Genomic DNA, 26,625 nt, shown 5'->3' on the forward strand with positions numbered 1-26,625 from the left:
AAAGCGGGGGAAAGATATTGACCTAGGAACAGGATGGAGTTATGACATGTGAATCTGACAGGGACTGGGAATACTGATCCATCTATCCCTGGGCTCAGAGTGCTTTCTGCACTGAAGAGTCTTCAGCCATTTTGTGAGAATAAGAAGACTCTGAGAGAGCGTCTGTAAAAACAAAGCTATTTATAATGCATTCAGTTGAAAAACTTGAAGTTGGATTTAGGCACGTGCTTTAGCATAACATTTTTTTAAAGTTTACATTTCAGATATTAGTAATTAGAGGTTCAGACATGACCATCCTGGTTAGCAACCATGGTTTGTTAGATTAAGAATGATCCTTCCCCCCCTCCCTTTTTTTTCATACACTGAAATATTTACTGTTAAACCACCCTGACATGTTACATCTGAATCAGCAAACTGTGGTTTAGTCTCAGTTCCCAAACACTATTGGTCCGACCTGGCCAATGTCTGAGGCTTCTGATCTCTCCATAGTCATGCATGTTTTAATTACAAGCCTTCTGGACTAGGGTGATTCACTTTACACGGAGTTGTCTTTAAAAGCTGCCTAGAAACTTCAGCTGGTCCAGAAGGATGTAACAAAATGGTAGCTTGGTGTCAGTTATAGGGAGCCCTCCTTTGCTCTGGTGCTTCACTGGCCACCAGTTTGGGCACAGTGAAACCCTGTTTGTGGTGTATATGGCTTGCAGGCAGGCAACTGAAAAGAGCCCCCATCCCACCCCAACAAGTCTGTTGGGGTTTTATGATCTTTCGGGGAGACCCTTCTTTCAATGCTTCAGAGGCACTTTGGGTGGTGAATGAACAGAGGGCATTCTCAGTGGCTGGTCCCATGCTGTGAAGTCCCGACCAGAGAAACTAGGTTAGCTCACTCTTATCTTTGCTTGCCAGCTGAAGGACAGCAGTTTTATTCAAGCAGTCTTATGGTGTGTAATCTGATTTTAGGTCGGTGCTATTTTTATTCTATTGTTGTATGCATTCTGATTTTAATGTATTTGTTTTAAATAAGATTTTATTTAATGTAGTTCCTATGATTGAGAGCCAGTGTGGTATACTGGTTAAGAGCATGGCACTGGGACTCAGGTGATCTGGATTCTAGTTCCAACTCAACCATGGAGTCAACTGAGTGACTTGAGCCAGCCACAGATTCTCAGCCCATATGGCTGAGAACAACTTTATCTGCCATAGGGTTGTTGTGGGGACAAGATGGAGAGCAGGAGAAGGAGAATGATGCAAGCCATTCTGAGTTCTTTGTAAGAAAAAAAGGTGGAATATAAATCTAATAACAAATTTAAAAGGAGATTGTAAGCCACTTTGACTTCCATTTTCTTGGTAAAAAGGAGGAGTACAAACCAAACCAAACCAAACCATCAAATATTTGAAGCTTTTTGGGTTAGAAGTAACCCAAACCCAGGGTTTATTCATGGGATACCATGAATAAACCCTGAAAGGGTTTTGTTCCAGTATATAAGCAGAGAAAGAAGGAAGGGGTACAGTAGCACAACACTCATTCTTAATCTAATAAGCCATCATTTATTGAGCTGTAATTGTTACTTTTAGACCTGCCTAGTATCTGCTAGCAGTGCATACACCCTTAATGTTCAAAGAGTTTATACTCTGATAACCCAGTGTTTGTGAACCTCTTGCTATCCATCTGGCCTTTTATGCATGCAATAAATTGTATCTAGTGTTAGAGCAGAACAGAACTAACTTGATTTCAGTGGATCTTCCTTATATTTGACTAACACTGAGTACAATGCATTATATACACAGACTGTTCTTTGCAAAATCTGGCTCCTGTTTGTTTTTTTTGGGTTTTTTTAATAAAGGAAGAAAATTTGCTTTATTAGACTGAGATCATTATTCAGTGTAATTTCTCTATCTCCCTTCAATTCAATAACTCCAAGCCTTGATTCCAATTCCTGTTACTGACAGCATGTTATCATATATTTTGTGAAAAACTGTGCTTTTTATTAACTTAATTATATTCTGAATCTTTAATAATCTGCTCCAATAAGTTTATCCTCACCAAAATTCCTTAAAACTTCCATTAATTTATTGTGGTATAAATATTTTATTCTTCTTATAAAGAAAGAGGAATCTCCCCTCAAATTTCACATGCTATTCTTCCATGTCTAGTAACAATAAAGAATAATCAGTATATACTTATAATATGCATGTTATGTCCATACCCTGTCCTGTCCCTAACTCAGGCCGAGAGAAAATTATGGTGGATAGAAAATGATTTGTCACTGAAAGGCTGTTGGTAAAACCCAACAGCTTCCCATGCCCAAGACCAACACTGACCACTGGACCATAGGGAACAATTCTGTACCCAGTCAGGCTGTTGGCCACCTAGTCCAGTCCAGTCTACACTTACTGGCACCAGTCTCCAGGGTTTCAGCCATGAGCCTTCAGTCATGAGGAGTGAACCTGGGATCTTTTGCATGCAAAGCATGTGTACCACTGAGGTAGAGCTCTTATATCTCTGTTTATTTAACGAGCAGTGCCTATGATCAGAAGCCACAAGTGGGAATGAGGCCCTCCAACCCATCGACTCCATCAAGCACTCCAGTTTCGCCACTGCATCATGCATCCCCAAACTCGGCTCAGAATCCTAAGCCTGACCGGGTTTTTCCTGCTCACCTGCCTCCATCCCAACCCATCCCTGACAACAGCTTCTCTATGGACCACAGGTAAGAGCACATTATTCCCATTCCCCCGCGCCGCCGAACATGTACTTTTGATGGGTTTTGTTGTATTTGTATTTGTGACTGATTATGTCAGCATCATCCATAGTATTCTCTGTTGTTGAAAACCCTGGGACCATTTTACGTGCAGACAAGAAATGCAGCGGAAACACAGAGAAGCAAAAAGTTCTGAAGAATACACTTGTCAGCAACACAGGGGTTTATTGTAGCCTTGTTTGTTCTGTGCCACTGTCTTCCATAATTGAGGCTCTCTCGTCAGTGGCTATTTGTGTCTCTGCATGTCAAAGAAGAAGCGATAAGCAGAAGACAAGCAGGAAAATCTTTAAGGACTGTGGAAGGCTGCTTGTTTTTCAGAGATAGCACACATTATGAGTGAATGGTTGTGTCTGTATTGGTGTTAATTCTGAACTTCACTGTAATGAATATGGACAACTGGACATAACACTCTAAGCCACCACACATTAGCTGGTAGTGGGGCAGAAGGGGTTGAGTTTATGTACATAAATAACTGAATTGCTCAGAGCCTGTTTGATTAATAATGTCATATTCAATTCAGATGTATATGGTTTGCCACCATTACAAATTATTAGATATCTTGTTTGGATTCTTAATTAAATTCTTCGTAGACTTGATATATAGGCATTGTAAAAAATATTTGCATAGTATCCATTGAAAGGGTGTGGATTTTTCCCCTTTGAGCTTTGTGAAATGAAACAGCTTAGGAAAAGGAAGTTAAGCTGCCAAAACAAACTACGTTCAAATAACTTTAAGCTGAGCAAAACCACAAAAACTAAAAAAACTGAATTGAAGCTTCAGCTCCGTCCCTAAATCACCCTGCTTAGTTTCTGTATTTGAGGTCCTAAGGCAAAGCATTCACTGATTAAGCTAAATCTATTTTGCTTAAATTTTACTGTGGCTATGTTTGAATTGTGATTATAATTGTTTATGCAAGTCTGATCAAACATTTACTCATTTGGTTATGTTCTAACCTGCCCAGAACATATTCAAGGAGTCAATTCTGATGTAATATTATGTATTTCCTTACTCACCATGTAGTGCAAGCCCATGTTTTGCATCCTGCTTATGAATTTGGAGGCAAAATGGACTGTGTAGTTTTGTGATGGTTCCACTGTAGTCCTGACGTAGATATAAGAAGGACCACGCTGAAACAGTGCAAAGGTCTACTTCTGACCAAACTCAATTTTCTGCTAATTAACTTGCTTGCCTCCAGAAATGTGCATGTGGCCGCAATTTGAGTTGGGACCATGGTGATTTGGGATGGAAGATTTAAGCCCCCCCCCTCCAATTTTCATCCTCTAATTCCAGCCTCTTCACTAAGGGTGAACTAAAAATGTTAGGAGGGGAGGAATCACCGTTGGAATTGGTAACAAGTCTAGGTTGGCACGTTGTCAATTTTACGGTTCCCAGAGTGGCCAGTTTCATGCCTCTGGGAAGCTCATGAGCAATGGTATCCTCCAACTTAGGTCCCCCAATGATTGCTATTCAGAAGCATACTGCCTTTGATGTTGGATGTAATATACAGCCATTATGACTAGTTGCCTTTGACAGCCATATTACTCCATGAATTTGTCTAATCTCCTGTGAAGGCTATTCAGGTGGTTGCTCATCACACCAAGATCAGACTATCACTGTATGATTACTGTCTTTTAGGACAGGAGTTGTCCAGATGGTTTACTCCCTCCTGCTTATGTAATCCTAGATGGCAGAAATGGCTTGTTGCTTTGTGATCCCCTCTGTTATAATATTCAGTTCAAGAATGGTTACTTGTAGGTAAACCAGTGACCACGGGGTGGCTTACTCCTGAGGGCATGTGCATAATACCACAGAACCATACTGTGCAGGTCTGGCTTTGTAGAGATCTACTATTGCAACAGCTTCCCTGGTTTCCTATTGCAAGTAACATCTGCTATGAGAGGGGTGTCCAATCTCTTTTGACCCAAGGGATAAATTCAGTTTTACAGAAACACTCAGTGATCAGAAGTGGGTGCAGTCAAAAAGAAAAGAAGTAGGGCCAAAGTGCTAGCATTTTTAGTTTACATCAATTACTGCAGTAGCAAAGCCATAGAAGAGCCATTCATTTACATTATGCATTTGACTTTGCCCAAGGAACTGGTGCTCTGGATGGTAGATAATAATAAAACCCAAAAGTTAAAATAAAAACATTGTTAAAACATTAAAATATCAATAACACGATTAAAAACAGAACAACAAAGCCATTTCTAAAAGCGCTAATAGCATTTCAGTCTTTTAGAATGGGATGGGGTGAGAACAGGATGATCGGGACACAAACCAGGGAGCGATCCAATGATTGGTGGTTGGAGGAAAAGGAGCACAGTCATCTGGGGAGCTTCAAAAAGCCCACTTTGGCCCTTGGGCAAGCTGGCTTTGCTCGCTGGGCCCGAGTTCAACACTCCTGTGCTAGAGGGATCTCATATATAATTCCAGTTCCTTTGTAATTGCAGTGCTGGCAGGGGTGCGGCAAGGTCAGGGTGTGAGAGGGCAGTGATGTATGGAAGAACGGGGAACTCAAAAAAGTTAGCAAAATGTTGTGAACGGCTGGCTTAGCCTATCTCCAGCTCCAATAACACAGTTTGTAAAAAGTACAAGTATGTGGAATATAAATGGTCCTAACAAGTACCAACAGGAATCAAAGCCACTTGTATAAACACATGGCTTGATTCCATAGAAGGCTTCCAGTGCAAGTATTATTAACTTCCTTTGAGGCTTCATAAGTGAGCCTGTTTCTTATTTTAAGTTCACTCCTTGACAGTTTTTAATGATAATTTCTGCTTCTTTCCTTCACTAAAGGAAAAGGGGGTGTAGTGGGGGAATGAACACAGTGCCGGTTAACTTAGCTATTTTCAAATGCGTTAACACTTTTAAAAAATCTGAAAATGTAGGTGGACTGCAAAGGGATCGTATAATATTTTTAGCAGTGTGAAATGTATTTGCTTCTGAATTCTGTCATTTTCATTCTTTACAGTGAATGATCCCAGCATTACTTTGAATGGATCTAAACAATGATTGAACAAAAAAAAGACTAAGAATGATTTTTTTTCTGCCCAAATGTGAGAAGCACATACAAATCAGAGTGCTTTTGCACAAGGTTGGGCTGTCCCCCATTTCATAAATATTATTTTATAAATTTTGTACGCAGAGGCTACCCTGCCTCGCCTAGGCATCCCATCTTTGTAATTCTATTTAGCCATGTAAAGTGTTACAGTCCAAATAATTCTTCTTCTAGTTTATTTATTCTTCTAATTGGTTAAATACAATATCTGGACAAATGGGAATTTGGCATAGTCTAAGAATCGGTGTGGCATAATAGCTAACACTTGGCTCATGTTTAAAAGCCAACCATTGGGACTTGTTGCTCTCTTTTGCCATCTTATGGACTTGAATTCTCTTCCTCACTCCCTGCTTTAGAGAAACTATAGCTTGCCAATATGTCTGGATCCTGCAAAATTATTTGACTGAACCATGGTTTGCCTCTAGCCAGTGCTGAAAACCCACTGCAGTAAGATGTAATGGCTAATTCTAGGACCTGAAATAAGGGAAACCATCAGAGTGTTAAGGGGATGAGACCAGATGATGCAATGTGTGAGTCTGAGACACATTCTCAACAGTGGAACAGTGGCTTCTCTGTTCTGTGTCAGAGTGGTCACGTTTGAGCAGTAATATGTCTGCTTAATATGCTGAGATACGAACAAGCTCTTTGCTCATGTGGTCAACCTGTTTGCTTCTAACTGAATCATAGCTTTCCTGTTCCAGAGACCCTTCCATAAAATGCTTTTCCAAGGCAGCCCTCCTTATCAAATTCTGGCAGAGTGATACTTCTTGTCTTATCATATAAATTGGCTACTCAAAGTATCACTTTGCAGGAATTATATAACTAGACATTTCCTTCCCCAAAACTCATTCTAGCGCATCCCCCCCCCCCCCACCACCACAGGTGCTCTGAAAGTTTTCTTCCCCACCCCATGCACTTTTTGGTTCTGATCCACATTTTCCCTCCTCCCACATTATATTTTTTTACTGGTTAATATTAACATTCCTCTCTCTCTCACTCCAATGGTATTCTATGTGTTGATATTCTAGATTTCGACGTCAGCTCTCAGAACCTTGCAATTCATTTCCTCCTTTGCCTGCGATGCCAAGGGAAGGACGTCCAATGTACCAGCGACAAATGTCAGAGCCAAACATCCCTTTCCCACCTCAAGGGTTTAAGCAGGAGTACCATGATCCAGTGTACGAACACAGTGCCATGGTCAGCAATTCAGTCAATCCAAACTTCCCCCCTCCTCTGATGATCAAACAGGAACCTAGAGATTTTGCATATGATTCAGGTAGGTTGGAGGTATTCTTTCACTTCTTTTGGTCAGTAGGATTTGATTATTTAACAGAGCATAACTTCTAAATAAACCTAATAAGACCAAACTTCTTTTGTTCATGAGCGGCAGTCTAGTATATTGGTTAGAGGGTTGAATTGGGGTCTGAGAAATTAAGATTCTAGTCTCTACTTGGCCAGAGAGCTCACTGAAGATAAGGCTAAGAGGAGGAGTATGTAAAGCACCTAGGATTCATTGGAGGAAAAAGATAGGATATAAAAACAAGAAATGCATCAAATTAAAGTAAAATAAATAGCAGAGAAAACTTTTAGAGAAATCGAAATGCTACTTTGAGTTATTGTTTCAGACTGTTATGCTAGAAAGGGTTTTGAGCATGCTAGATTTCAGGTCATTAGCACTGGCAAATAAAAGAAGATAAAGTTATATTCAAAATAGGTTGTTGTCAGTGACAGATTCCTTACTGACAAAGAGGATAGCTGTCACTAATAATATAAAGCCGTCATTATCAACCTACTGTTAACCTACAAGTAGTGGTTAGGTTATCTATGGACCACTGAACCTGTGATTAATATACAGTGTCTGTGTTTGGGTTAATTAAGCCACAGGTTACTGATGTTAAGCATGAACAGTTCCAAAGAGACATACAAGCAAAAAATGGTGTGGTTCTGATGTCTGTGTAATCTCTTGTAATACAATTAAAATGTTAAATGCTGATGATAATGATAAGGCTGTTCTCCAAATGCCTGTGGTAAATTATATATAAAGTATATGAGAGTTCTGTTTGGGGGATTAAGTCTTTTATGATCTATGCATGTAGAATCAGGTTTTTTTTTCCTGCAGATCCTTAAATTTGTTCACACTGGAATGTGTTAGTAGTAGTCACAGTAGTATTGTTTGGATCTTTAAAGTTGTGCAAATTGAGCAAAGCAGTGGGACTACCAAGTGTAGGATTAAATTGACATGTTTTTCCAGAAGTGCCAGGTACCAAATAAGTAGCTGTGGCAAGGATTAATTTTATTTTCCACAGGAAAACATAGCAGACTGGTGATTTGCAAAAGACCACACACGCACGCGCACACACACATTTGGTTTTTGTTTGAAAACCACCTCCAGAAAATGCCACAATCCATGATGGCCAAAGCTCAAGTCATGAAAAGTAAAGAAGAAAAAAATACACTCATTTGTGCAAATGGAAAGACCCAAAAATAGTTTTAGAAGGGTGTACAGATCACATGTGTGAGCTTAAGTGGGCTCCGGGGGATGGTGGAGGACAGGAAGGTCTGGAGAAATTTTGCCCATGGGGTCGCAATGGGTCAGATGCGACTTCGCAACTAACAACAACAACAGATCACATGACCTGAAAAATATGCATCTATTTATGATGAACAAAAATAGGAACATTTCCAGAATCAGAAATCCACAATGTTTCTTTGCCACCATTGAAACAAATGGAAAAATGGCACAATCCAACTGACTTTAAACAGAACGAAATTCCCAGTGTTGCTCATTTTATGTCAACAAAGGAGGGGGCTTTCTTAATTGCAGTGCCCCATCTTACAATGTTATCCTCATGGAGATGTGACTAATGCCAATTCAGTAAGTTTACCCAGACCCTTTAACTTTTGATTTTCCCTGTTTTATTTTCAGCAACTTCTGTTTATTATTTATTGATTGATTTCTACACCATCCATAGCTGAAGCTGTCTGGGTTGCATACAACAAAAACATTTTAATGCTGATTATGTCTTTTTAGTGTGTTATTCTATTGTGCATTATTTTAATTGTACTTGTAAATTTCTGTGGTATCCATGAGGATGAAGGGCTAGTTTAAAGCCTCTTAATCAATGTTAACTTGGTATGCTGTGTCTATCCTGAATTCCACTTGATTACCAGCTGCTTGAGTGCTGAAATTGAGTGCTGAAAACTGCAACAATTCAGTTCCTGCAAAAGAGAACTGGATGTTAAGCTTATTGTCCTTCTTGATGGTTACACCTCTCTTTACCCCCATCCTCTTTTAGGTCCAGGATTGAAACTTTTTCATTCATTAGGAATACAGACCAGGTTTTAGATTGTGACTTCCATCGTTATTAGCTGGGTTGACTAGACTTTTTGGGAATTATAGTCCAAAACATCTGAAGGAACACTCCAATGTGGAAGACCTAAAAAAACCCCTCATGTTCTGTCTTTACCCCCTAAATATTTCTATAACACTGCAATATTCCATAAACACTTGGGGTTATCCAGGGATGTTGGATGTCTGTTAGGCCATTCAGGAGAATTGAGGTTGGATCTGCTTGATAGCCTTCTAAGGCAGTTTATGACCTGCAAGACAGCTTTCAGTTAGTGCTCTTCTTTTCATTTTAATAAACATCTGTTACATTACAGTGTTTGACTGCTATATATTTGACCCCCACAGGAAAAAAGTATGGATCCATTTCCTTATTCAGAGTAAGGAAGAGGCCTCATGTTATGGATTAAACTCTGATTGCTTTGTATGGTTATAAAATAATTAACCCAATCTTGGGAGTTGTTCTGAAGGTTCCAGCTGATACTTCTTAAGTACATACCTCCCAAAATTAGTAGGCTCCCTGCACCCCGGTAGAGGATGACTATATCTGCAAAAACCAGTTTCTTCTTCTAAAGTGGCTCAAAATCTGGGAACCATTTCATTTGAGCATAGCAGATGTTACCACTAACACAAAGAAATAAAAGAACTACAGTCTCACACGCTGTCTTATGATCTTTACAAGCGCACTTATTCAGGCGACTAAATTTAAATGGTAACAAGGCTCTTTTGTCAGCATAGTTTTATGTTTTGGCAAGAAGGAGCAATTTTTCACACTCTTTATTTGAACTGGGGCTGTTTCCTCTTCTCTTTCATTTATTCATGAGATTTCATTTCTCCTTACCTTCTGCAAAGATGCTCATCATATATGGACTTCTGTTTCTCATTACTGATATGGAAACTTTTCTTTTTGTTCAAGAACGGTGGTTGACTCTCATACCTACAAAGTATATCTGATTATCAGAAATAGTTTTGCCAAACATGAGTTGTTTTATGTGGTTCTTCTGCTCCTCCCCTATCTTCTTCTCAGAAATTCCTTGATTATTATTCTATTATTTAAAAACAACAACAACAAATGTTTCTCCAAGGAAGTCAGAATGGTGAACAAGGTTCTTCAGTCTCCATTTCATACGCACAACCACCTTATGAGATAGGGTAGGCAGTGAGAAAGAGTGCTACATGGATGAGTGGGGTTTCGAACCTGGATCTCCAGCCCTAGTTTGATACTCTGTTTGGTTTTCCATGCTTGCTATCTCTGTGCATATGAGGTCTCACAGATGACATTCAGACCATGTTTTCCAAAGGAAATAATCTCTTTTCCAATGTGACAAAAAGATCTAGGTCACACTCTCCCCTGGTGAAAGCTCAGCCACCCATGCATCAAAGTATCCCTGTGGGGCCCATTGAAGAAGGCCTTTTATCTTTGGCATTTGCATGTCACATTATAGCATATCAGCCATTGTTTAGAATGATAACCTGGATTGTGTGTGGGTGCAAGCTTGTATTTTCACATATGAACATACTGAAGTCTTAAGATCTTGTGGTGAAGCACTTTTCTTGGTCCCACCACAATTGGAAGTATGTTGGTGGGGATGTGAGAGAAGGTCTTTGCTATGGCCATTCTCAGCAAAAAAGATTAGACTGGCTGATAAGAACCTTGCTGGGTCAGAACAGCAGTTTGTCTAGTGCAGCATTCTGTTCAAACCGTGGACAACCAGATGCCCAGAGTATCCCCAAACAGAATACGAGTGCAACAGCACTCTCCGGTCATGTTCCCCAGAGCTGGCTCCCTTTTGGTTGTCTTTTGCTGGCACACAAATGCATGAGTATATGGGCAGGCTTTTGTTGTGTAAGTTAGTTTGTTAATAAAGGGACATCTAGCTGATTGGATGCTGTTTATTTCTTCTTGCTTGCTTGCTTTTGATTGTGTTATGTTTTAATCACAATTCTGTTTTTTATCTGTGTTTTATTACTATGATCTGCCTTGAGTCCCATTTTTGGCAGAAAGACAGAATATAAAGTTAATAATAAATAAAATGTTGTGTGTGTTATATATTTCCCATGCAGTCTTTCCTCTGTAATCCATGGCTTGATCCCAAGTTAACTGCAAGCTTTGATTTAAGTAAATAATTTGGTTGGCAGACATTTGGCTGTGCTGGCTTCCCTTTCTATTATAGTTGCTTGGAGGAAGCAGATGGATGGAACGTAAGAGGAGCCACAGAGGATGAGACCAAGAGTCCATCTATTCACACACAGGCCAGGCTATCCCTGGGGTAGCACTCTCCTGCCCATGTTCCCCAGTTACTGGTGTATGTAGGTATAGATTACATTGCATTTCTGCCCTACCTTTCTTACTCTTAAGGGAAACCAAAGTTGCTTACAAAGTTCTCTGTCTTTCCATTCAACCTCACAACAGCCCTATGAGTTAGGTCAGGCTGAGAGTCCATGACTGGTCTGTGAGCTTCATGACTTGAGTGAGGACTTGAACCCAGGGCTCTTGATTCCCAGTCCAGCGCTCTCACACTGGGTTGGGAACTTTGATTTTTCCATGTGCTTTCATGGAGGCATACAGCCTTTAGTCTTGTTTTACTTCTTGGTGGATGGCCCTCATACCAATAAATTTTGTTTTTGGTTCCTTTCATTTTTGTACATCTGCAGAAGTTGGTCTCTTTGCTCTTGCAGGAGGAGAATTAGTTCTAAAAATGAACTAGCAGCATAACCAGGAGCCATGAAAAATTGATTTGTGGCCTCAGGAGTACTTTTTATTGGCTTCAAAATCACCACATTTAAGTTGACACATCTGTATACAACATAAATTGTAGTCAACAACTATGGTCTGATGATATTTTGTCTTGTTGCCATCTGTTCTCCAGAAACCACCATTTTCCCTGTCCTTGCTCTAATAGAACTTTAAATGGCCCTTTTGGAGACATAATGCATTTGCCATTGAATCATTGATTTTATTGTACTTATGGATGTTTGCACTGAAAAAAAAGCTTGCATAGTATTACTTAGCTGTCCAGATAAAAGTTCAAAAATCTGTTTTGGAAGATCATTATACTAAGATGTTCCTTCTGGGATATTTTAAAAGTGTCTTATGACTGCTGATTGCTTTTGAGCACTGTTCTTACCCGTTTTGGAAATCTGGTGAATGGAAACCATTATTATGGAATGATTATAACTCTATTAAAACATGACATTAATTATGACATCGGAAATGGCAGATCAATTAGTTGTAATTGTAATTGCAGGTATGCAATTTCTATTGCAGAATGTTGAGATAATGGAACATGAAAAGAAAGAAATGTCAACAGAGTAGAAGCTGTTTTATTTTTCCACCCATCCTAGAAGCCATGCTGTGGGAAAAATTAAGCAACATAAAGTAAGGCAGAGTATTGATTTGATTAATTTCTACTGGGAGCAGAATAAGAAGCTTTTAAGTTACCCCAGAATTCTGCATGATGAAGGGTTCTAGGTAATTCAGTAGCTTACATATCCCTTATAATCAGTTGCAGTTAGTCCATTTAAAATGTGAATCTACATGGATCATGTTCAACTCTTCTTTCTAAAACAGAGATCAGTATGGAACAGACCTTCAATGGGTTATTATCATCAACCTTTCCTTTGGATGAATAACTTTACAAGATTGTTGAGTAGCTAGCAGCCTAGCTGGTTCAGGCATACCAATTATTTAGCCCTCTGCCCTTTCAATCTTACTATGGCCCTGCTCTTACAGTTTGATGTTCTCAGGCCAAAAACAATAAGAAGTGTATCATATTGATGGTTAATCTGTTGGGCATGGCCATCTAGCAGATTTTCACAGAACTTCTCCCAATTTTGTAGCCATCAATGATTTTGCAACCACCCCCAATTTTTACAAGAGTGGTTGCAAAGGCTGGTAACAAGCAACACTTGTCTTCTTTCTTCTTTTCTCCAGGGTTCTGTAGGGTTCCAACTTTTTTCTCTTACTCTTTAGTATATGAGGTTAATTGGTAAGATCATATGAATATGTAATTGGTATGGGATTACTGTTCAGCTACATGTATCTCTTTTTCATGAAACCTCTTTTTTCCAAATTATCATGTATGAAGTACTCCAAATTGGCAGTTAAGTATACTCAATGTGGGTTTACCTGTTACTGGTATAATAAGCCTATCGGCTACAGGGTGGCATACAGATGTAATAAATCAAATCAAATCAATCAAAAAGTGAAGATGGTTTCATGTGCACACACCTCCTGCACATTACAATGTGTCCTCTCTCTCTATACCTGCTTTGGTTTCTTCTGGTGGTGTGTGCCTTTGCAATGTATCATAGTGCGAAAATGGATGTGGATCAGCTCACAAAAGTCAAGTAAACAATGACCAAAGGTTTTTTTTTTTTTGGGGGGGGTTGGTGTGTGGGAGTGGGTGTCCCATCTTCAGTGGGGCTCTGCCTCTAATGCTGAATTAGATTTACAAGCTTGGGTAATCCTGGATCCATCACGATCCCTATTTGTGGCAGGAACTAGAAATGTGTTAGTCAGTTTCATCTGATGAGCATGCTGTGGCTTCTTCTTAAAGTTTTGGACTTCAACATACATCATTCATTATTATCTTACCTTCATTCCTTAGTCCACTGAAATGTAAAATAATTGGAACTTTTTTGATGATTCTTCAAAAGCTTCCGTTGAAATGAACATGGCAGCTCGCTTCTTGATATGGGTACATCACTGGGAGCACATTACACTGGAGAATCCAGCATCTGCTATCTGCTAGGTTCATTATTAAGGAAAGCTAAGAGGCAATACTTCAGAGGCAGATATCTGGCACAGAGATACAAGTTCAGTATGGAATTCAATTTAAGGCAGGAGTGGTCTGGATACAAGTCTGGACAAGTAGATGATTTCCAGGAAAGACAACTGAAGTGCAGCCAAGGTCTAAACACATGAGAATTATCATACAGACCCATAGTCCATGAAGCACTGTCTGAGCTCCCAGGGCAAAGCTGTAATACATCTCAGAGAGGAAAATCACCAGTATCCTATGGCTTCTCATATACTGCCTAGAGGCCATAGGATTTTTTTGTAATGTTTCTTTGCAATGATGAGTAAAAGCTGCTGCTCAAACTGTCTATTAGACATAACAGTGAGCATGAATGTCCTTCAGTGTTGTGGCTGAAAAACTTTGTAACCAGACACTGTCGCTGGAACATAGAGTTTTCATGAGACAAATAGCTCTCAGAGATACCTGGTTTTCATGGAAAAGGTCAAGTATTTGCTGCCCAGGTTAAAAAGGTCACAGAGCTCAGGATTCTTCTGGAGACCCTTTAGAGCCCCTGCTGTTCTGTACTGCATGATGAAACTTTCTTGTTTACATAGGCTGTGTCTGTTGGTATGTGCCAGACATTCACCTGCCTGGGCACAGTTTCTTGTGTCTGAACCTGGGAGATGAAGCCTATGTGAGTGAGAGCTAATCTACAAAACAAGCCATCATGGTTTATTTTGAAAGTGCAAGCTGAGTCCTTGACCAGGTTAACAAGCTGGTGTGCTGTCAGATCCTAGCCTGACTTGTTGAGTTACCCTTGTCAACATAGTTTACCAGGTAGGTCAAACCCAGAGAGGATGGATTGCTGCCGTAGTTAACAAACCAGCTGAAATACATGGGCTATTTTAGGATTTGTGGTAGTTTCTTAACCACAGCATCAGCCCACATCATTCGGTTCAGGTAACACAAAAAGCATTCACGCAAACTTGGCCCACTGTCAGTTGCAACCATTGGTAACCTTTTCATGTTTGCACTCAAATACCTGTCAGTTCTGCATGGAGTTTCACTAGCTCTAGACCAGGTGATATGCACAATTGCAGCATCCAATGTTACTAATTTTAAAAAGCTTAACAATTCTTGCCTATCCCATATGGATGCATCCATTAAACACAATAACATTCTGCTTCAGATAGAAATTTCAGTAGCTATCCTTGATGAATGTGGTAATAGAGTTTCTAATGACATTTGTATTTCAGTTTTTGAGACCCTGTGAATAAGGTACCCTTTAGTGAATCTTACAAAGTGCCACTACAATTGGCAATCACTTCATGGCCTTTATAACCATGGGTAGGCAGCCTGATGTCTTCCAGGTATTTTAGACTATATCTTCCATAACCCTCAGGCAGCATGGCTGATGGTCACTAATTATGGCCGTTGTCCATAACACCCACCTATCTGCTTCTGTTCTGTAAAGTTGGGGATGTTACATCCTGCTATTCTTAAGGGTATCCATTTCCTTGTAATTGCAATTGGAAATCCTCACGTGGATCCCTGCATAGCACAGAACTCTACTTCTGAACGTTGGCCTTATGAGTTGTTGGCCTGCACTTCCCTAGACAGGCTTGCCTCAGGACTGGAGGACCAAGACCCTGTGACATCAGAGCACCTGAGGGAAAGAACGTCAGGTGAACACAAGGCTCCAACATCCATAGATTTCAGGGATAGTCCATTAACTTGATGAAGTAGCCCTTTCCCAGTGGACACGTATCTTTATCTGGGTTCGTTCTCACTGCTATAGGTATCACAGAGGATACAAAAGATCCCTTTTATAGCAAAGTATGATAAAACTAATGGCTGGTATAGTTCCTTTATGTCCCGCAGCACCTATGCTGCAATTCTCTATCTGTACAGCAAATGCAAAGGCTGATGCTGTAAGGACAATTCTTTTCTTTCATCTTAGAGGTACAACCTCATAAAATCTATAGCTTTCCTGCAGAGAGTGCTGCATCATTCCCAACAGGCAAGAACTGTAAAGTTTTGTCTTGCTCCTGTTTCTGCTCCCCTCTCCCCACCCACCCCCAGGCCAAGGAATCGGATAAAATATCCTCTGAATCTACAGTTACAGTAAGTGGCCGTGGCTAATGATTTGATTTGAGAATTGAGAATACAGTCTGGATTTACTCTTTGTGCATTAACGCGGGTCAAATGGACATCGGCTGCATTTTAAATCAGTAATGGAAGGCTCAGGCTTGTCTTAAACCAATCACATCAGCCTTACCCAAGACTGACTGATCCCTAGAGGCTAAGCCCAGTAAGCAAAGCTTTTATATGAATGGAGCCTGGAGTTTCATTCATAAAATGGATGCTGAAGGGGGAAAAGGAGGGGGGGGGGGGGGGGAGAAACACACACATTGGAATGTCCATTTATACCGAGCTGAAGGGTGTAGTGTTCCATCAGCTGCTGCTCTTGCCTGTTGACTGAGTAATGATTAATGCTCTCTTGCCTCCTCTGCATGTAACTTGACACCATTTATGGCCTTGGTGTGTTTCTAATGTATGGTGAATGAGAAGGCTACATTCTCCAATCAGAAACATAAACAGGAACTGGTTGGTCTGAATTCCATTCAAATATGTCACTTCAGCCAGGCAGTATTTGTAGAACTTAAATTTTTATAGACAGAGAATGGGGTGGAGGAAGAAGTTAAAGCGAGCCATGCAGATGGGGTTTTATTGCAGCCAAAGCTGGCAAAAGGAGAAAATGCATTTCCTTGTAAAGGACAAATGAATCTGTGCACAGTTGCAGGGTGTTCCTGTGTGACAGAATTAAGTACAACGTGCAAAAGCGGAGAGCCGCTCATTCCAAGAGCATTTAGCATTTAAAAATGTGAGCGCCTTGTTATGGTTTGATTCTCTTGTGGTTGTCAACAAGAAACCTTTTGTTGAAGGAAGTGGTTGTTGGCTAATGTGTTTTCTGAAAACCGGATGTTATGATGATGCCAGAGGAAACCAGCAGTGCGCTATGGAAATCAATCTGGTGTATTTCAAGGGAGGAAAACGGTGGCTTTGATTTTGCGTGTGTTTTGGTTTCTTTTGGAATTGCTTTAGCCAAATTAGATTACAACTTGTCATTTTTTGCCAGATGAGAGGTAGGGATTAAGTTCTCTTTTGCAGAAGCCTGGCTTTTGTATTTATTAGCATCTGTCATAATGCAGTGATATTCTGAATTTATTTTAATTTTTAATTAAATTTTAAAGCCTGCCTTTTTTCTTTCTTTGTATGCTCATTAGATGTAGTCTTGAGGTCCCTGCTTAGGAATTGGGAATATAGACAAAAAGAACTTGCGTCAACGGTGTAGGTGAATATTTGTAAGCATCAGGAATGTTTTTAACTGCTATTCAGCAGTTCTGCACAAATGTGAGTTCCAGCGCATGCCATGGGATGCCCATGTCTGCCTGTGTTGCTCTGCCAATAGAGGCTATATCAAATGCATATAGCCTTTGATATAGGCATTACAATTCAGTGGTAGAGAAATCATTCACATTTGCTCATACAGTCCAAGAATAATAAGCAGTCAGTGTGAGGATTTGCATGCTCACTCTACTGAAATAAGGATACTTATGCTTGGCATATAATCATGGGATACAGTGTCCACGTACGCACCTTTGTGCATATAGAATAGGTCTGTCTGTTAAAATTAAAAGGGAAACTTCTACTCACAAGACAGATGTGTGTATGGTTGATTTGAGCACATATAGCTCTCTGGCAGAGCAATTCTGTGGCCCTTAGATAGCATTTCAAGGGACAAAGAATTTTTCAGAGTTTCACCTCTGAGGTCAGAAAAGATTTCCATCATTGGAACTAGGACTGTGCACTTGGATTGAGCTCTCCACATGCAAGTGTGTATGTGCACACACCTGCAGCTTTTAGCAGAAAAAACTGTGGTGTCTGCATCCCTGATGTAAGAGAGACCTTGAAGACATGAAGATGGAATTCCAGGGGATGGGATGGGGAGGGGAGGGGAGGGGAGGGAGATAAGATACGACCTACCCTGGCAGTACTCCAGCTTCCTTCCCTCCCTGTCCAAAGTTCCTTACTAGACAGCCAAAACTAGCTATCTAGCTGAGCTGCAGGATGGTAGGAGTATGGAGACAATCCAGTCCAATCCAATCCAATCCAATCTTTACCTCTTTGCTGTTCCTGCCTGCATGGGATTCCCAGAATCCTCTGCATTTAGGGGATTATAGACAGCCCTAATAGATTGCTCCCTAGATAAGGTTAGTGAGCAACTGACCTGGATTGGACACAATGACTTGTACTTTATGAACCATATAGCAAGTGTCCTGTATTTTAATATCAAATGAGAAATGGTAATGTTTCAGGGAGTGGCTTACTCCCAATTTTTTTTCTGGATTCATAACTCAGTTATATATTTTATTGTCCTTTATTCTCCAAGAATGTTTTTATAGCAGAAGAACATAGCAAGCTGCCTTGTATGGTTGGTCCACATGGCTCTGTATTGTCATGGTGGCTATCTAGGGTTTTGGACGAGCATCTATCCCAGCTAATTCTTGCTGCCGAGGTCCAGCCTTTTGCTTGAAGAGCAGGTATCCCACTGTGCAATGGTGCTCTCATATACCTTTCCTCCAAGAATGAAGGATCTGTTCTCTGACCCACAGTCAGTGTTTTTCATACAGATTCCTTTGAAAAGAATGCCTTACTGATAATATTATATCAGTGTCCATCAATTACATCACATGTATAATAGAAGAGGCAAGAAGACTGCAAGAAAACTGTAGAATCTAACTATCATACAGTAGGCACTGACAGCTATTCACCAACTGCCAGCTTTCCAGTTAATATATTTAGCAGTGTACAGTCAGTAAACTGTATCACTGATAAGCACACCCCTACCGTGTGGCCAAGATGGGCACTGGCCTAAATTATAGGGAGATTCTTTCTCACTCACATGGCCTAGTAAAGATAAAATTTAAGTGCTTTGTCATAATTAAGCAAGTTGCAGATATGTCTACCGCTTTTTAAAGCACATTATCTAAAGGCCATAGGAAGGAATATTTTATTTATCGAAACGTTTATGCACAGTCCAATCTGATACATGCCTACTGAGAAGTATGTCTCATTCTATACAACAGAGATTTATCCCAGGCAGGTAGGTATAGGACTGTGTCCTTAACCAAGTTATAGGCCACATCACCACACTGAAAAAGACCTCTCAAAGTAGTTTACAACCCTTTAAAACAAATGTCCACAGTTAAAATATTTTGGAAACCAAAAATGGAAAACACCTCAGTTAAAAATATTTTAAATAATTGTGACATCCTTCTTGTCCTGTGTTGAAGATAAGCAGGTGTTGCTGCTCTTGGGCTATCTACATGGGTAGAAAGGATGTAAATTAGGTTGAAGGAGGTGGCATAACTCGGTAGTAGAACACCTGCAGGCCACAGGTCCCAGGTGTAATCCTCCATATTTTCTATCTGAACTCTGGAGAACCTCTGTCAGTCAGTATGAATGGACCAATGGCCTGCCCTCTGCATAAGGCAGCTTCCTCTATTCTTAATGTCCTCCTGCTCCAAATCTGTCTAGTGATGCTGGTATTTTAAGACTGTGGCAGAAGGAGACATTTAGCATCATTTTGAAAGACAGTGACCTGGTTGGGACAACAGAGCAGCCCATTGTGGGTTAATTCATAGAATAGGAGAGTTGGAAGATACCATGAAGGACATTGAGTCCAACTCCCTGCTGTTGCAGAACATCTAGTTTCACCATCTCACTCAGATGGCTGTCCAGTTTCTTTTTGAATGTCTCCAGTGTGGGAGCACTCAACACCTCTCTAGGCAGTTGATTCCAATGTTATATTGCTCTGACAGTGAGGAAGCTCTTCCTGTTGTCCAGCCTGAATCTGGGTTGTCGCAACTTGAATTGATTATTCCGTGTCCTACACTCTGGCATCAGTAAGAAGAGATCTTGACCTTCCTCTTTGTGACAGCCTTTGAGGTACTTATAGAGGGATATCATGTCCCCCCTCAGTCTTCCCTTCTCAAGACTGAACATGCCCAATTGTCTCAGTCTTAGTGTTTTCAATAGAGCAATGTTTCCAAATCCTGGATCATTTTTGTTGCCCTCCTCTGGACCCTTTATAATTTACCGGTATCTTTCTTAAATCTTGGTGCCCAGAACTGGATACAGTATTCCAGGTGAGGTCTGACTAGTGAGGAGTAAGGAGGAACTATATAACCCTTGAGAAGCTGCAGTGCTTGGCAGCTGCCATTATGAACATGCAGGCTTGGACCGATTGTGGAGTCATGCAGAGCCAGCCAGTGATGGTTATTTGAGAGCTAAACACCTCTTGTAAACCCCACCTTCTGCTGTGGAGTTGTTTAGCTCTCAATTAACCCTTACCAACCAGATTTGCATGGCACAGAAACTCCTCATAGCCCCCAGCTTATTCTTGCTTATTCTTAATGGTAGCTAGCATGTACTGTAGCTCCTTGAGGGTTAATTAATGCATGATGGGCTGCCACATTATGCAAACGAGCCCAGTGACAGTTCCAGCATCATGTTTACCTGTCACCCTTTGCTATTACTCAATCCTCTTTACTTTCTCCAACTTGGCAAGGATTTGTGGCATCTCCATTTATATGTGCTCCCTAATGCAAGATTGCTTCTCACACCCTCACAAGTTTATGGTCTGGAAGCTGCTGTGGTTCAGCTCTGCTTAACATGAGCTGTATATTTCGGTCAGTGTAATTTTTTCTGTGTCTAACTTACCATTTTGTGGTTCAAGCAAAGCAATGAAGCACCACCTAGGGAATCAACATTGTTTATAACAACCTTGTAAATAAGCCTACAAAAGTTACGACCCTGCAGCACAGAGACCCAGAGCTGCATTTCTGTGCTGGAGACAGAGAGGGGAACTTTCCTCCTCCAGTGGCCCGTTGAGCTTTTCTGCTTGCACAGAGGAGGGAAGTATTCCATCCCTGGTCACTAGTCTATATGCAACTCTTTGTATCCCGTGACCACCAGGCTAGCACTTAAAAACGAGGACAGTCCATGGTTTCCCCCACAAATATTCCTCCTCCTCTCTAGTTTTTTTTGTTGTCACCTACAACAGCAAGTAACAAATTGATCACACTGGACTCCCAGTGTGACAATGCTCTCGACACCTAAACAAAAAATCCTGGGATATTTACCTACAGATAGGAAAATCTTGGATTTATGGGGAAAGCCCTATGCATTCATCAGATCCAGTAAAGTGTGTGTGGCAGCAGACATGGACTTGCTGCTTATCTCTGGGAAGCATTCCCAACTTTAGAAGGCAGCACACGAGTACGAGTCTTGCCCCAAGAGGAGATCATTCATCATGTTGGCTAAGTTCACCTCAACCACCTCCATGGAGAATATCACCAGTTGCTGTCCCGTCTCAGAAACCCAGTGAGCATCTGTTGACCCCATAGTTACTTCAGGGGCAAAAAGAGGCCTCTCCTCCCACTCCAGAGTGACCACTCCTAGAATTAGGTTCCTAGAGTTAGGAAATCCTCTACCTAACAAGCCCCTTTTAAACAATAAGTTCAGACAAAGCATGATTTGTTCTTTCCCCAGGTAGGCCACAGGGTGGGGACCAAGAGAAAAAGAAGGAGAAGGAAGAGGCAGACAGAACGAAAAAGGCCTGACCTTCCCACTTTTGGCTCTGGCTCTACCCTCTGCTTAGTTAAGCCCTGTCCACTGTTGATATGCCTCCTTCCTTCTTCAGGAGATTCAGCATTTGATGGAATAATGGTTCCTAAAGGTCTTCCTAGATGAATAGGATTCATTTTGCCCCTTGAGAATGACTAAGAACTCCTGCCCAGTGGGGAGATGGAAATGAGCTAAGCATGCATATTGACAGACTTTCTCTATGCTCAAATGTTTCCCTCCAAGATCTGCTTCTTAGATAAAGGGAAGTGGAGGGAAGGATTTCTGCAATGAAAGTTGTGAGGTTCCACTGGCTTTCTAAGTCAAGAAACTTTTGTTCAAGGCAGCAGAGCCCCTGAAAAAATTCACCTTGTGTGTTTAATTTCTCAGCATGCTGTATGGTATTTCATCCTAGCTTGTCTCAGGCAAGGGAGAAAGGGTCAAGGCCCTGAATGAAAAAGGTTGAGGGGTTTCCTTTGGCCATATGCTCCCCTTGCCCATTTCTTTGCCATCCTGTGTCCATCAGAAACTTAATGCATAGAAACTGCCTCTGGGATTGTATTCACAGGACTTCCACTCTCTGAATAAAATGTGCTCTTTGAAGTGTTCTCAGTTTAAAAAATAATGAAAAAACACTGTTTTGTTCATGGATCAGGCATATGGCTCAGAACAGCAACTTGTTTTGCAAGCTGAATACTGCTGCTCTTTGTAGGGCTGAGAATCATGTCTCCTGTGTTTGCTGCTCTGATTCTCCCCAACCACACTTCAGCAGTACAAACCTGGGGATTCATTTTATATCAAATCAGATCATTGTTTGATCTTGGTCAAAGTTGTCTGCATTGATGGGCAACTCTTTTCCAGAGTTTCAGGCAGGCGTTCTGCCCAGCTATGTATAAAGATACCGAGAGATGAGCTAGAGGACTTGTCCATACAACAAACCATTAAACTGATGTATTATTCCTGATGCAAAATTGCAATATTTGGAATTTGGAAACCTTAATTATGTTGCGTAGAACACGCACATAAATAATAACTGAGAGAGCAATCCTATGCATATGTAGCTAGGAGAAAAGCTGTACAACTCTTAGCATGCTCCAGCCAGCCATGCTACTTGGGGGATGCTGGAAATTCAGACTTTTCTGTTTAAATATCTATAGGAATCTGCCCTAGAAAGTTGAAAAATTGAAGTTACTGCTCTGCTGAAGCTTTGCTTCATATTACTTTTTCCTTCTTCCAGGATGGCCCACATGCATATATATGCACACACATTTTCTTATACAAACATGCATTAACAGTTGCTGATCTTCATCTGCTCCTCTAAAAGGTAACCCCAGTAAGCAACTTAAATTACTTCTGGGTCTTAGTCAAGCATTTAGCACAAGTTAAAACTGCAATGTTAAATTTCATTGGCTGGCCTTTTTATTAGATAAGGTAGAAATGAAAGCAGCAGGCAATTTAATTGGCAGTAATTTTTCTGGGCAAGTCATTAGTTTGATGAACTTCAGAGCAATGTTTATGGCTCCTAATTAACCATGTTAGTCATTTGATTGAATAATCACTTTGGAAATGTTTCTACAATTTGATTAGAGTTTGACCCATTCTGATAGTCATAAATTAACCAGTAGCACTTTGGAATAATAAGGCTTTAGGTATTTTGCAAGGAACAAATTCTTCTGGGTTATACTCTTCTTCCTCTCCAATGGGCAGTTTAATCATAGTTATGTTGTAGTTAATGTTGCAAAGTACAACTTAAAAAAAAGGAGACTGTTGACATATACATGGCCGTTGACACAGGACATTTTAGATGGCTCTCCTGGGGAAGGTACCTGCATACCTGGGATAGGTGGGTCTTCACAAGTGATGGGTTGTACTATAGTTTGTCTGCACTTACAGGCAGATGGAGGCTCCCTTTCCTTGACTTCTTGCCCCTCCCTGGGGAACTTCCAAACTTCATTGCTTTTGTGTCTACTTGCCAGCTCTTGGGGGTTAAACAATATAGACAGACATATACGCAAACATGGATATTAGGAAAATATAATATTCATATGTTCACATTTGCATACTTGCTGAAGCACGTAAGGTCTGTCTAAGCCTAACAAAAGCGGGAGTGGAAATACAGAGATGCCTGTGCTAATCCGTTGCCCCAAGCTGTTGTTTTCTTTCATGCATTCTCTGTTACGTTCTCCACAGAGGACACCTCCAGTCTCCACTCCTGCAGCAGGGAGCCTGTTGTACTCATGGCATGAAGAACCATGTGCAATCGGGGTTCTAATCACCTGGAGATCCTAAACAAGAGCAGCAAACTCCCCGCTACAGAAGTGCAGTGTGTTCCTATGAATCACTGGCCATCTTTAATGTAACTGAGGCTGCAGGGCCAATGAATGTCTCACCAGTCAACAGGAAACAGGTGAGCTTGTACGTACCCCTAACTGAGGAGCACGTGGTGGAGCTCATATCAGCTATTTCAGCCTCTTTCTGCATGGTTGCTGCCCTGCACAGCCCATCTGTGACACAGTTTAGACATAGCGATGTTGGTCCAATAAGCCATGATTTGCCAGATCAAGAATAGCCATTGTGCTCATGTGCTTCTTCTTTCCCTCCCTCCTTCCTTACATACAATATTGGCAGGACTTAAAGCAGTGAGAGCCACTGTGGTATGGCTCAGAGTATCAGACTGGGTATCCGGGAGATCAATGTTCTAATCCCCATTCAGCCATGAAGCTCACTGGTTGACTTTGGGCCGATTACTCACACTCAGCCTAACCTACCTCACAGGGCTGTTGTTGTAAGGATCAAACTGAGCTATGTAAACAGCCTTAGGATCCTCACAAGCTGAAAGGGGTGGGGTATGAATGCAATGTAACAACAACCTTACATCCACCCCAGGAAACAGGATTACATAGCAGGATCTGACCTGCAACTAAAATTGGGGAGGATATTCCAAAGTCTTAACACAAGTCTTAACATGTGTTTCTGATGACATGACCACACATACATATTTTTCTTCCCATAGTCTTCTCACTTATTTTATAATACAGCTAATTTTGTACAGGAAATACTGACCTTTATCTGCAAACCTATACAACTCTTTACAGATCGGAGGGCAGAACTAGAGATGACTTGTAACAAGGTCTCCCCTGCTATTCCAGGTAACTTTCGAGTGGATTTACCCATGCTGTTTCCCTGATAGTAGGATCCATTAATGTTGAGTTTGACAAAATGTAAAATATCATGATCTCTCTCCCCTCTACCCTACCCCATATTCTCTCTCTCTCTCTCTCTCTCTCTCTCTCTCTAGCTCTCTCTCTCTCTCATGCACACACGCACACACATACACATACACACACGTGGGCCTGCCTAAATGTTACAAGGAGAGGGGAAGCCAGCTTTTCATGGCTACCCCATGTCATGTATTGTGCCTAGCCCCTTTTCAAACACTTTATTTTTTGTTTTTTTCAGCAGCTGCTTTTAAAAAATCTTGAAATATTACAAGCCCAAAGTGATGGGTTCATAGTGAAAAAGAGTAGTAAAGGTTTGTAGAATGAGACCATGGATAGATGAACTCTCATTGTTCTCAGTGGCTGAACTTGCTTAGTGAATTCAGTGTAAAATCTCATTTTCTTCTCCTTCCAAGCCCTTGATACTCATCACTAGTCAGTGAACAGTGAAATTTAGGATTGCATTTTGGAGAAGGCTTGCACACAACACTGGGCAAATTATGTTTGGTCCTCCCATCCTACTCTTTTTTGTTGGTTTGTTTATTTTGTGATTTTTCAGGGGTTAATTGAAGAACAGATTACAAGGTGCACTGAGCAGTATTTTTGCGATGAAAAACAGATAAGCATCAAATTCTAGAGTATGCATCTCTGTGTCTGTTAATGAGACTTATTTCTGAGTAAGCCCATTTAAGACTGTGCTTCATGTACACTAAATGCCTTTTGCACATTAAAATTTATATTAGCAGTTGCGAGAAATATGGGGAAGGTAACTGCAATCCAATATGTGCTTACTCCGAAATAAGTCCTCCTGTATTGAATGGAGGCTCACTCCCAGTTAAGTACATAAAGGACTGCAGTCTAAGGTAACAGACAATTTGGATACATGGATGTTAAATTATATAGTAAGAAATATGGACAAAAATAAGAAAAAGCTTTTAAAAACTAAATCTGTTAGTTTGGGCCACAATCTTATACATGTTTAGACAAAAATAAGTCCTGTAACTTCCAGTATGACATGCTAAGTTTTGTACATTTTTTGTGGTCTAAATATGCATAGGACTGCACCCTTAAAATATATTTGGGAGGCTGAAGGAAGTATTCAGGGCCTGCAAGGTTCACTTAGTAGGAGAGAGCTACTAGCTGCTCTGGAGTCAATGATGAAGAGCAGGTTAACACTGTCTCCAGCAGTAAAGTGAATCATAAAGGTGTCTTTTTGAAAAGAGGAGAGGGATGGCTTAAAGTTCCAAGCAAGGGTCAGGAGCCTTTGAGGGTCTCTGGGACTGGGAGACTAGATGCCATTCCAACGGAGCAGAAGCAAAGAGCAGGCATGGACTGAGACCAAGGCAGATCACATACAGGAAAGAACCAAGTTCCAGAGGTTGTACCAAAGCTTTAAGGGGGGCTGTCAGAAGGGACTGGCTTTGCAACATGAGCTAGAGCTTAGCCAGCTGAGATTTTCCCCAAGAAATGAGTTGCTCAAACTGAACAGCAGTCTCTGAGGCTAGTGTTTGATTGGGCCTGATGGAACAACTTTGGCCTCTGCAGGCAACTGAAGAATGTTTAACCACAGGATGACAACTGACTTACACATAGGAACTGAATCACTAGGTCACAATGACTTATCAGGGGTTGGGAATGCCTAACAAGGGCCATTGACCCACGGGTGGAGAAGGAACAGTTAGGCATGCATGCATAATTATTTTATATGTTCTTAACTGTATTGGAAATGCCATAAATAAACAAAAACCCTATAATGCTTAGAAAGTTATTGGGGTGTTCCCATCTCTTGAACCTTTGACTGCACAGGTGAGAATTC

General features: G+C 40.8%; 1 protein-coding gene across 2 annotated transcripts in view; it reads left to right on the forward strand.

The window, feature by feature from the left end:
• ETV1 (ETS variant transcription factor 1) overlaps window positions 1-26,625 on the forward strand; it is an 85,482-nt gene that overhangs the window by 46,412 nt on the left and 12,445 nt on the right. The window contains exons 7-9 of one of the 2 annotated variants that reach the window (XM_044429530.1): window positions 2,520-2,708; window positions 6,843-7,090; window positions 24,687-24,740. In XM_044429530.1, coding sequence (XP_044285465.1) covers window positions 2,520-2,708; window positions 6,843-7,090; window positions 24,687-24,740 — 491 coding nt within the window. The remainder of the gene's footprint in view (window positions 1-2,519; window positions 2,709-6,842; window positions 7,091-24,686; window positions 24,741-26,625) is intronic. The other variant, XM_044429531.1, reaches the window with a different exon arrangement.

This window comes from Varanus komodoensis, unplaced genomic scaffold, assembly GCF_004798865.1.
Source record: "Varanus komodoensis strain SLA01 unplaced genomic scaffold, ASM479886v1 scaffold2, whole genome shotgun sequence".
Taxonomy (NCBI): Eukaryota; Metazoa; Chordata; class Lepidosauria; order Squamata; family Varanidae; genus Varanus; species Varanus komodoensis.